The following is a 13,328-nucleotide window of genomic DNA, read 5'->3' as shown; positions in this document are numbered from 1 at the left end:
ATTTAAACGGATTTTAAGGGAAAAAATAATGTTCTTTCTACAGTTGCTCACAGTTGGAATCTATGAGTGTCTCTGCAAGCTACTTTGGCTACAAAGCTAACACTGCATTGTGGGTTTACACCGATCAGGCATAACATTATGACCACCTTCCTGTTGTATATTGTGTAGGTCTCTCTTGTGTCTCCAAAAAAAGTTTTGACTCATCAGAAAATGTTCTTCTGAGGGTTTCTTGTTGGGTGGGTGGGGGGGGGGGGGGGGGGGGGGGGCTTGGTCTGGGTGAGGAGGGGCTCTGTGGATACTTGATCAGTTTGGGGATCTAGTGAATTTGGAGGCTTGTGCTGTTCTTTTTTTTTTTGTTGTTCCTAAACCGTTTTTGTGCATTTTCCTGCTGCTATCAAGGAGTGTTATTGCTACGGGGTTGGGGGTTTGTGGGTGGGGGGGGGCGGGGGGGGTGCCTGGTCTGGTCTAGGTGGGCGCTACATGTCTAAGTAACTATCAACATGAATGAATGACCAAAAGGTCCAAAAGTTTCCCAGTGGAACAGTGAATTATCACAGGATGGTCAAAGTTATTAACTTCTCCTGGTCATAATGTTGTGGCTGATCAGTGTGCAGTATATGAGTTAGTCAAATTAAGTTATTATTTTAGCTATATATCAACTAACAATAGATAATTGACCCATATTAAGAGAATTAAACGTATTTTTCTACACGTAGAGTTTTAATGTTTGCGTCGTACGTTTGGCCTAAACTGGGATTCAGTGCAGCTTCTATGGGAATTTTCTGTCGAGGCGATTATATTTGTTAAATAGCCAGAGCTCTGTGTGTGTGCGTGGGATGACAAAAGCACTTAGTGTTGAAGACAATGAGGGGAAAGGGAGAGGGAATGTTGTCCTCTCTGGATAGGAATGTGTCCCTTTGCCCAGGTCACAATACTCAATTCAACCGTGGGCCCCCGACAAAAAAAAACATGCCACTCCGAAATGCCAGGTGACGCTTTGTGTGAGCGGTTCATTATATCGCTGTCACATGCCGCTCTCTCGCCCGTTTTTCTTTCTTTTTTTTTTTTTTTTTTTTTTGAGGCGGTCAGATGCAGACCAGAGGTTGCGGACGAGGCCCCTCTGTTTCATGCATCACACCCACTTGTAGTCGTCTGCAGAGCGGCTTAGTTCATGGTGATTACATGTAATCACAGTTATTACTGTCAGAAGTGCTTCGCTTTTAAAGACGTTAACGCCTCTGCCAAGTAACTAAATTATATAGGACCCGCGTCTGGAAACGTCGGTCATGTCTGCGTTTGTTGTTCGCCCACAGGTTCCGCCTACTATGACAACGTGCGGCCGCTGGCGTACCCCGACTCGGACGCCGTGCTCATCTGCTTCGACATCAGCCGCCCGGAAACGCTGGACAGCGTCCTGAAAAAGGTCAGTGGCACATTAGCCGACGGACGTGTGAATGCGTCAGACGTGAGAGATGAGACTCGTTTCCAGGTGCGTTTTAGTGAAACGCACGAGCAGCAAAAGTTCAGAGTCTGACAGAACAGAGGGTGTGAAGGTGACGTCACAGCCGGCCACGTCTCCGTGGTTACGGCCACGAAAGTGAGAGTTGAACATGGAGATTAGCAGCATTAGTTTGAATCATAGGGTTTAATAGCGTCTAAATTGCGAAATCAATTTAAAAACAAGGGTGAAAAGCAGCATCAGAAGAAACAACTGTATATTTATACTGTATTTTTTGATGAAGTCAAACCTTAAGTTACTTCCTAAGTTTACGTTTTCCCAATAAAGATGAGGACGTTGTGGGTTGTTGCAATAATTTCATCGCATTGCATCTTGAGAAAACACATCGTCGACAAACGCACCATCAGCGCATATATTTCGTTACCGTGGTCTCACAGTGGAATAGACACATAATTTTATCTAAGATGCACATATTCACAGAATGTAAATATGCTGGTGTGACCTAAAAATAAGTTAAAACTACAGCGGGGCTGTAACAGGAAATAGATGCGTTTATTTATGGTGGAAAAGTTAAATGAGGAGGTTTGGAGATACAAATATTTATACAATATATACTAGCTTCAGTCGCTGTTTTTTTTTGTCATAAGCTTTTTATTTTCTTTATTACATACATATGCATTATACTCAGTATTTAATAAATAAATCTACATATGCATATCCCATTGGATTCCCCCCATTCATGAGCACCAAACCCACTTAAATTAAATAATTAAACTAAATAAGAGAAAAATAATAATAAATAACAAATAAATAAATAAAATTAAGAGAAAAATACTGATAAATACAAAATAAATAAATTAAATTCAGAGAAAAATAATAATTAATAATAAATTAATGAATTAAATTGAGAGAAAAATAATAATAAATAGAAAATAAATCAATTAAATTCAGAGAAAAATAATAAATAATAAATACATAAATTAAACTGAGAAAAAAAAATAATAAATTAATTAAATTAAGACAAAAATAATAATAAATTAATAAATAAAATTATAAACACTTAGTTAACATTGTTGAAAGTGAAGCTTTGCTGAACGTGCCAAATTAACAAGCAAGTATAAATGGTTTTAACCAGCGTAGGTTACATCTGTAGTTTACAGCTTCTGTGTCTCTCAGCACCTTAAATAAACCTTAAAAGTTAATTTAGTGGAGACCTAAAATGAGAACACTTCTTCCTCTGACAGTTTGTGAAAAAGCTCTTGCGGCATTTTGACCAGTGACGGCTCAAATTAGCTTTTGGCTAAAACATAAAAAGACGTGTTTGATGGTGTGAAATGAGGACATAGATGTTTTTATTTATTTATTTTTTTTTAATTGTAGCAGAGCCTGTTGGAACGATTCTCGAGAACAATAACTTTCATAAAAAAAACACCCAAGTCCCTAAAAGCCGTAACGTGGTGTTGACAGCAGAGTGCTCGGTAATCGAATCTCTCTGGCAAAACGTTTTTATTCATTAGCGTTATTTTATTTTTTTTTTTTAACTAGCTTGGTTAAATGTGAGCTTTCCACGCCAGCCGCAGCGTGAACGTTCAGAACATCAGAGGTGTTGGGGCGTTTGACCTCCTTTCAGTCCTGCGACATTCCTGCAGCCGGCGCCATCACTCATTAGTGACATCATCAATAAGAGACAAAAACCCTTATCTTTCACGGCGGCCGCATTCTCACATCGGCAGGGGGTCCACTTGAGAACTAACTTGAACTGTGACCTCGGTGAAAGACCTCGGTGAATGTACCGATCTCACAATGAGCGCACGTGACGCCACAGTGACATGCAGAGGGAGCGTAGAGGGAACTACGCTAGTTCCCACTCGTCTAATTCTCGCGTTTAAGGACGTGTCCTGTTTTCCCTTCACTTTTGTCGACTTATTTTCCGTCTGCAGGATTTCATTCTCAAGTAACGCCTTTTTGCAGTGCATTACATTTTTCCTCCTGCCCCGTGCTGACAGACTCTCCTCCAACCAATTTGCGCCCTCCAATTTTCCTTTTAGGGACCAGGACTATTATCTCTCAGCATTGCTCAGCTACAAAAACGCCTCTTGACTCTTTATCGCTTCCCTTTTTCTTTTTTTTTTCCCCGTTTCTTTTCTCTTCAGCCCGGCTACTCTCTTAATTCACTATCTCTTCATCAGTCAGTCTGTCTCCACATCTCTCCCATCCGTCCCCACTTATCTTCTTTTTAACACTTCAACTTTTTTTTTTTTTTTGTCTGTGCAGGTGTCAACATTTTCTCACCCTCTCTTATTTCGCAACTTTCCGACGATGGCGAATCTCCTCCAGTCTGTTCTCCTTTTACTTACAATTATGTTGGCGTAAAAAAGCCATTTAAATTTTGCTTAATTTACATTTTACGATGCAGTGTACACATACACCGATCAGGCATAACATTATGACCACCTTCATCATCATTTTAAACCTTGAAGCTTTAAGAAAATGAACAGTATCAAAACTGGCGCAGTCAAAAACATAAATGCTCCAGCTTTAACATAATTTATTGAACTCTATTCAAATTACTGGCAGAAAACTGAACAGCAACATTTCTCACCCGTCCGTGAGGAATAAAAACTAACATCCTAACACGAATTAATTACAAAAGTTTCCCAACAGAAAAACTGAATCGTCTGGATCAGGGGTGTCAAACTCATTTTAGTTCAGGGGCCACATACAGCCCAATTTGACCTCAAGGGGGCGGGGCCTGTTACCCAATAGCTTATTACCTGGTAAATAACGACAACTCCAAATGTTTCCCTTTGCTTTAGTGCAAAAAAGTACAGCTACATGTAATGAACAACTGTGAAATTTCTTATTTCGTCAAAAATTTTCAGCTAATATCTTCAGTGTAATTTTTGCAAATTCATCCCACGGGCCAGATTGGACCCTCTGGCGGGCCGGTTTTGGACCCCGGGCCTTATGTTTGACACCCCTGGTCTGGATGGTTTAAATGTTTTTCACTTCTGTCAGTGGTTTTATTGTTGTGGCGGATCGGTTTATAAATACCCAGCTGTCATTCATGCGACATGAAACACAGATTCGCCTCGAGGTAAACACTCATCACGCCGGCACTAATTTAAACACGTCCTCATTTAGCGTCTTAGCATGCTAACGTCGTTAGCTAAACACACTTTTTTTTAAAGCCGTTTTGTTCCGACGACAATAGACGAGATAAAAACTCGGGGGATTGGGGTAATTACAAAGTCATTAAACGTGTCCTCTGGTTACCAAATTTTGTGACAATTCATCAGGTGGTCGTAAAGATATTTTAGTCCGAATCAAGGTGGTGGATTTAGTGTGGGTTGTTGTCCCTTGAGCGACGCTGCTGGTGCTGCTAAAAATATTTTTTAAAAAAATCATTAAATCCCTTAACTTTCATTAAATATTAGAGGACGTGGCCTCATTGTCTTCGCGTTTAGTTCCTCCTCTGCTCCAACTGGTTCTAATATGTATATTATTAAAGCTCAGCCACTTGTGTAGCACATGTATTTTTAGCGTTGCAGTGAGATGAGTCGATGTAATGATAAAAAAAAAACTTTTGCCCCTTTGATAAACTCGACTCTTTCCTCTGCTCACCAATTCCTAACACTATAACAGACAATAAGCCGCTCTTCCCATGCGGCCCTTTCTGACTCATCTAAATTGCCGCCGTTCACCAGTCGCACACAGTTTGTGTTGAGAGGCCTATTGAAAGGCCACGGCTCTCGCTCGCACAACAACACACAACAGCAGCTACTGTGAAAACCCCGTAACGGCAGCGGCGCAGGCATCCAGGAGAAAAGATCTCTTTGTGACGGAGAACAAATGGAGCAAACGTGGCTCAAAGTGGTCGCGCCTCTGCCGCCGCCGCCGCCGCGCGAGGAGATAATGAAAGGAGTCTCGGAGAAAGACGGCGATGGAGAGAAAAGTTTAATAGCTTGAGTCGCGCCTCTGTCCTCGTGCAGCCTTTACAACCGCACGAGCCCCGGCTCTGCTGCAGCTCACAAAAGTATATTGTAATGGCTGTTTGTTTCTCCCTCTCTGTGCTGCTCTGGGTTGAGTCGAGCGATTGTCTCGTCGGGAGAAAGTTTAAAAGGCGTAATGTGCTGCAACTTCCGGGCTCCGAGCGTCGAAGATCCAGAACCAGGCTAAGAATAAATAGAACAGCGTCTATAAATGTAAATGCTAAACTAGAAAAAAGTTAAAGGCGGCAAAATTATGAAAAACACGAGACGCTTTCGGACCAAACGTTTCTCCGAGCTTCCCCCCAGAACTACCCACCTTCAAAGGCTTTTTCTACTCGTGTGTCTTCACTTCCCAGCGCCAGCAGGAACATGCATCTGCTTTTATTATTTATTTATTTATTTTCTACTTAGTCAATTAGTTATGAGAAACACACGGCAGATACAGTAGGTTACAGTTACACAGTTTCTCCCTGTGTGCACACGTTTTGTGATGAATTCCGTTAGAAGAGTCTCTTTTTAGACGGTTCAGACTTTAAGATTTTAAGGCATTAAGTTGATGTAGAAGCTACGTTGACAGCACAGACCTTAGTAATTGATGTGCACCTCCTCAGAAATATAAACACGTTTCATCGTAGACCACAAGAGCTGTGATTGGTTCGCTTGGTCGTTGGGGTTTGGAGATACAAACATTTGCATGACCAGTTTTGTGTTGAAGTTTCAGTACCTTTTATACTTCAGTCATTGGAGTTAATGTAGAAACACAGTGGAAAGTAACTAAACTATTGAGTTGAGGCAACACAACAAACCTTGTGAAACACCTCAGGTTAAAACACAACACAGGATATGAGGCATTTATGATGAGGAGGACGGAGGAGGAGAGAACAGGGTCATGATTAAGATGAAAGGTTTCATTTTATAGTAGTTAAACAATAATTTATTTTCATGGTTTCAGTGTTTAAAACATGATTTTCACATATTTTGTATGATTGTGTCTTGTTATCGTATTATCTCGGTTACATAGTAAATGAGGCCGATACCTCAATATACTTCAGAGTTTAAACTGAATAAATAAATTACTCTGATGTCTTGTTTTCTTTATGAAGCTATGATTTGAAATACACTGCGTTTTTTTAGGGTGTATTTACACAAAGTATCAGATCGGTATCGCCGATACCAGCCTGAATTGAGCATCGAATCCGAAAGGAAACTATTAGATTTAGTCTTTGCTTCAAACTAGGAAGTAAGAGTGTCTTTGCCAGGGATGGATGGTGCAGTCGCATTGTGGGACATATTAACTCATTTTTTGGGACTAGAAGTCTAAATATCTCTGCTGCTTCTATCATTGTAAAAGTATAATACTTAATCTCGGTGGTATCGCAGGAAGTAGAAATAAAAATTAACCCAACTGGTAAATAAAAAAAGACACAGCGCCGACTAGTGTTTGGGTTGTGTACACATAAGTAGCACATAAATATAAATGACTACATGTTTAAGTTACCTTAAAAGCCTTTAACGGCACAGACACACTAACCCGACCACACAAGTTGTTCATAAAACATTTTTGTGTGTGTGTCTGTGTCTTCAAGGAGCGTCATTACTATGGGGTGGAGGGGTTTCTGGTCTGGTCTAACATCCACATGAATGAATCCCAGGTCCAACAGTTTCCCAGCAGAACACTGAATTTAAACCGTCACAAGATGGTTTACATGTTATTCACTTCTCCTGCCAGTGGTCATAATGTTGTGGCTGTACGTTAATGTGCATGTATCTGTCTGTTTGACACAGTGGCAAGGTGAGACGCAGGAGTTCTGCCCCAACGCCAAAGTGGTGCTGGTCGGCTGCAAGTTGGACATGAGGACGGACCTGAACGTGTTGAGGGAACTTTCCAAACACAGACTCATTCCCGTCACCCACGAACAGGTGAGCGGAGAAAAATAAAAATAAATTCACTCAGCACCTGCAGCCGACGCTGGGGGCACCACACGACCAGGAAGTCTGAATATACATGAAACATGGTTCCCCACTGCAGCTTTGTTTTTGGTTTTTTATTGTTAAGCCATTTTAGTTGCAGCTGAAACAAATGTCACCCACGAGTTTGCTCTCACGTACGACGCAACTTGAGAAAAAGAATTGGGAGAATGGCATTTGCTTCAGATCATAACTTACACAAACACGGACAGAAAGGGAGAATAAAGGAGCTGGAAGTGAACAAAGGAGGAGACAAACAGCAGGATGTGCGGTAATGCAGTTGTTTTGTTTGTGTCTCGGAGCAATGAACGGTGGCATGCATGAATTTTAATAGCCAATTTTCATGTAAATGTGAATACCCACTCCTTGGCAGCCCCACGTTTTGTCAACAAATTAATATTTCCCCCATTTCTCTGACAAAGCAAAGGTAACAACTTCCATTGTCCTGTCAGTAATGGCATCGAAATTGGTCCATCAAGATCTCAGATTAATTTCTCTGAATAAATTTATTTGGCTCCAGATTCGCAGAAGCCTCCTGATTACACCAAAACATCAAGAATCTCTTTTCCTCTCCTTAAAATCTATCTGCTGGGGTGAAAACAACTGGAGAGCCCGTGGTTAGACACAACCAATTTAACACGGAAACGGGAAAAAATAGAGCACGGAGAGGGAAGAGGGAGTTATGTGCTTCTCTTAATGAGCCCCACTCAAAGAGCCGCACTGCAAACAAGACAAAACAAACTGGCGTCTTTAGGTTTCACCAACTTGACCGGCTGATGTGAACCCAACGGGCGACTCGAGCTGTGTGACCGTGGCTGGAATCAGCCTGGAAGCGTCAAAAAATAAGCGTCTCAACAAGTAGGAGAATAACGCAGCAGCTTAAGTCTTTAATATTTATTCACATTGTCCCACATCAGTTCGTCTCCACTGACTTTTTATTTTATTTATAAAAAGAAGAAGTGGCTTAATCACAGAGTTAGGAACAGGTGAGGAAGTTGATAATCCTAATTTAAGGCCTTAAAAAGTCTTGAATACAAACATATTTTGCATTATAAGGCTTAAATTACATTTAATTAAGTCTTAAATCCTAACGTCAATTATGTGGCTTATTATGTTTCTGTTCCTCGTTATCCCTTTTATTGTGTTAGAGTCAAAGTTAAATTGTGTGAAAAGTACATTTTCCTTGTTTTTATGGGGGCAAAGCTTCATGATATCGTCAAGAACTTAACACAACAACAGAGTTTTTCACCATTTTTAGTAAATACTTAAAGTCTGTAAAAAAGAAACTGACAGCTGAAGTGGTTTGGGCCAAATATGATTAAAAAAAAAAGAATGTCACAGGAAATGTTTTAGATCGCTCTGTGGATCAAATCTGGCTCAGTTTGCACTCCTTTTTTTTTTAGATGAATAATGATAAACATTAATTATAGAGCCCACCTCAGGGACGATCTGAGTTTATAGTTGAATGACAGTAAATTTAGTTATTTTGTCCTTACTTTTCAGACTTTGTGTAGGTCTCACATTTAACCCATAAAAAGGTCTAAAAAAAGTCTTAAATTTCACTTGTTCAAACCTGCAGATACCTGGTAATGCTTCATCTGGATAATGTTAGGATGTTATGATGTTAAGTTAATCACTATTTTACATATTGATTGTAATGCTAACCGTTAGCTGACGCAACGTTAGTTGAATGTTCCAGTGGCGTCCAAGCAGAAGTTGCATTTACTTCATTACCCTCCACAGTCGTTCCACTTACACTTTTAATTTCTCAAAGGTATTTGGTATCAGTAGGAACTAAGAAGTATAAAAACTAAGCATCATCTCTCAACAGGGAGTAGTATTTAAAAAAAAAACAACAAAAAAAACAATGTCCTCATATGTGGACACTGGGATTATTTCAATATTTATAGTATAATAAAGTCACCAATGTGTGACACAATATAAAACTGTTTATTTTAATACCTGAACAAGGCTGAGGAAAATCAGAATTGTGAACAATGAGGTTCCAACGGTCCTCAAACGAGTACTTGCTAATTAGCGACGTTGTAGCTCGTTGCTATTTATAAAATTTGTTAAATTTGCGAGTCTTGTCAAACTATAAATATCAATATGCGTAAATAAATATTTTTTAACCGTGGAATTTGAATCCGATGAAATACTCGCTGTCATGTTTTTAACAACTAGTGTATTAACACTTTGCTACCACTAGATGGTGGACTAAAGTGTCCACTAACGAGTACAACGGGTTTAAATGAAGCAGAATAAGCTGCAATAAAACCTTAAACTTAATGTCCCCATACGAGGACGCAGGGTCTCAGGAGGTTAAGGCACCAAGTGAAACTTTCTGTCAGACCTATAAAAACGACGGACGCAGAAACTTTAAATAATGACTTTGGTGCTTCAGTACATCTTAAGTCTCTGTTATTAGATTTTCCCAACTGACCAGAGTTTTTCCCGTTTTCTCAGGGCACTAACCTGGCGAGGCAGATCGGCGCCGTGGCCTACGCAGAGTGCACCTCGAAGTACTCGGAGAACAGCGTCCGCGACGTGTTCCACGTCACCACCCTGGCGTCCAGGGCGTCCAGCATCCACCGGCCTCAGCTGAAACGCGGCGGCTCTCGCCGCGGCCTCAAGCGGGTCTCCCAGCAGCCGCCTCGGACTGAGATTCACGAGCACCCGCCCCCGATCAGAAAGGACCGGGCCAAAAGCTGCGTCCTCATGTAAGGACCCCGGAGCCCGCGAGCCCAAATCCTGATCCGTGTGGACGTGAACCATACTGCACATGAACTTAATTTATTGGTGAATTCTTGTCAGACCTTTGCACTGCATAAAAGGACAATGTGATGAAAACAAGAATGAATGCTACCCTGTGGAGTTATTTGAGGGATTGTTTGTGCATTTTTTTTTTTAGCAAAAACACTGCTTGTTATTTTTCTTTGTGGCTGTGTTCTCATCAGGGGGGGGAGGCCGAAGCTGGTTCTCTCTTAACGCTGTTCCCTGAAGAAGAAGCGAACAAACAGAGGCAGGTCCGCAAATGAAACACAGGTCGGAAAAGCAGCGGAGAGTGAAGGAATAGAAAAATAAATAAAATCTTTGAAAGATCATCTCGCGGGAAGCGGCAGTGATAGCGCTGGCGTTGACCTCTATTATGTTTCCGTCTTGTGTTTATGTAAATCAAGCACAACTCGATGATGCAAACTGTGCTGAGAAAATGTGTGTGAGTGTCGGGGAAGCGAACGCCGCCGTCCCACCGCACACGGTTACGATTCATAAAAACAAGAAAATCTGGACAGACAAACAAACACCTGGTGGGCTGAGATGACACTAATTTTCTTAAACCACAAGTGCTTTTAATATTTGAAAACTAAATAATCACTCACCACATAATACTGTCGTGTTGTGTAATCAGTGTTGTTACGATGTTGGGGAGGAGAGAGAGCGCTGAGGAGAGGATGAATACTATGTTGTACATGTGATAATGGAATAATAATAAAACAAAACTTGCTCTGCTAAGCGTTGGAACGTTTTTAATTTCATGACTTATGGTTTGACCTTGCAGATGCAGAAACGTTGGGAATGTTAATCTATGATTTTATTCTACGCTCGTCTCTCGCTGCGTCCATTGGAGCAGGTTATATTCCAGCTCTTTGACAAAAACATTCTTATGTTGCGGAAAATATAACTTTTAACCTGGAAACTACTCTCATAAGTAATAAGTCATTACACACCTTCGCTGAAGAGACGATATATTATGAGAAATGAATTAAACGGAGGTGTTAGCACTGATGCTAAAAGCAAACACAGTGCTAAAGCAAACATTACGCTACATAAAAACCTGAAAATCAAACATAAATCTCTATCGTCTTGTCCATAATCGTGGGCTAAATGAGCTAAACTCTCCCAATGTCAGTGCAATTTTGCTCATGTTTAGCAAAGCTACCATTATAACCATTAGCATGTTAGCATGCAAACGTTTGCACAAGTTGAAATTACCTCAAAGAACAGCAAACATTTTACTTTCTTTTCATATACTTGCACATATTTCACATATGCTATAAACCTCATATTCAATGTTATTACAGGGCAACAACTCAGAACACACAGGTTCACTTATACTTATACCTATATTTTTACATATATTTCTTATATGTTTTACACTGGTGCGTGTATTCTTACTATAATTGCCTACTTATTCTTACTTATTCTTATTGCCTACATCACTCTTTGTTCTGAACACTGGTTCACTTTGCGTAGGAGCTGCTGTAATGACATGTAATTTCCCCCTTTGGGATTAATATAGTAATTCTGATTCTGAAAAATAATGAAAAGGAGCAGCAGAATCATCCTGAGAGAAATCATTTAACACGACGAAGCACCGGACTTCATAGCAGTCCAACCAGCAGCACCGAATTAGTTGTGACAATTCACACCTGCAATTGCTAAATTTTTAATAATGTCAAACAAACATGGCGTTGACCTGTATACACAACTTAACCTACATAACACACAGAAAATGTGTGTCACACAGGCTGGACTAAGAGACCAGAACATTTCTCTTGAAAAATATACCTTTACACTTCAAATATACAGTATATATATATATATATATCCAAACCTTTTCTTTTGGAACTTTTCTGAACAGATGATTTATAATCATAAATTAATTAAACGGGGGGAAAAAAAGCACAATTGATGCTAAAAAGAGACTCATAAAACTTGCAAATCACACACGATCACACGCCCATGATCTCGACCTTTTTGATTGTCATGCAAGCAGCCGCGGTGAAGCCGCGATCAGACACGACACGGCTCCGAGCTCAGCGTTTCTACCACGACGATGAGCAACAGCGCGGTGGAACGCTAACGTGTGCTAATTAGGCCTTTACTCATTAGCTTTCCGACTTACATGTATAAGTATCAGACACATGATAAATCTACACGGGTATAAAAATTATAAAAAAAGCAACGTGCAATTAATCTTTGAATGTTCCGTGCAGGATTTAATGGATCAATGCATCCATGATGAGATATTTCAGCCTGTGTTAAGCAGGTGGGATGATATGAAGCTAAGAGAAAATCACATCTGTAAAAGTTTGTTTAAAGATGAAGTCAAAGAGACGCACCATTGACCTCCACAAAAATATGTGTGTTACGTAGGTTTGAAGTAGGAAGAAAAAGCAACTTATTCACTTTGGACTTTTCTGCACTAATGCACCGACGTCCAACTCTGCAAAGCATCAAAGGTCTGCAAGATCACATCAATGACCTCGACGGGGTTAAATGAAAGCTGCAGTCTCTGCACAATAAATAAATAAATAAATAAAAAAGGCTCCTTAACGTCAGCTACAAGAGCTGGAAAACCTACAAATCACTTCTTCAGTATCCTTCATCATAATCTACAACGATACTATTTTAAATATATTACATAAATAGATAATCAATGTGCTTTGGGATTGTGGTCACGTTAAAACAAGTTATGACTTTTACAGACCCCGAAAGTTAATGAAGAAAATGTTTTAATTATTAATTAAACAATTACAAGCCGCTAATAGGAAACTGTAGCTCTTCTGCTCAGCTTGTTAATTCCACATTTGCACAAGTACAGTATGTCAAAATTAACAGAACGTGAACGTATTCCCCTGATATTAAAAACAATGAAAAATAAAAAGCTCCGGACGGCGCTCACAAGCTCTTCCAGTCTGACCTTTATGTGTGACTTCTGTTCCTTTCTGTGTTCCCACCACCACCACCACCACCACCACCACGCATAACAGGCCCACAGCCAGTCGCTGCCTCTGCGAGCGAACGGCGAAGTGACATTTCGCAGCCTCGCTGCCGAGTTGCCATGCAGGGAGCGCAAGGTCAAACCACGCGCCGCAGGCCAGACCGACGCGAGCCCTGAGTCAGAG

General features: G+C 40.5%; 1 protein-coding gene across 1 annotated transcript in view; it reads left to right on the top strand.

Annotated features, from left to right (window-relative positions):
* The window catches only part of LOC125022939 (rho-related GTP-binding protein RhoN-like), a 35,932-nt gene extending 25,000 nt beyond the window's left edge, over positions 1 to 10,932 (top strand). The window contains exons 3-5 of the mRNA XM_047609942.1: positions 1,314 to 1,423; positions 7,237 to 7,371; positions 9,886 to 10,932. Coding sequence (XP_047465898.1) covers positions 1,314 to 1,423; positions 7,237 to 7,371; positions 9,886 to 10,143 — 503 coding nt within the window. The 3' untranslated portion in view covers positions 10,144 to 10,932. The remainder of the gene's footprint in view (positions 1 to 1,313; positions 1,424 to 7,236; positions 7,372 to 9,885) is intronic.
* Positions 10,933 to 13,328: the final 2,396 nt, after the last annotated feature.

This window comes from Mugil cephalus, chromosome 16, assembly GCF_022458985.1.
Source record: "Mugil cephalus isolate CIBA_MC_2020 chromosome 16, CIBA_Mcephalus_1.1, whole genome shotgun sequence".
Taxonomy (NCBI): Eukaryota; Metazoa; Chordata; class Actinopteri; order Mugiliformes; family Mugilidae; genus Mugil; species Mugil cephalus.
Note: the sequence above shows the minus strand (reverse complement) of the source record. Positions and strands in the feature narration are given on the sequence as shown.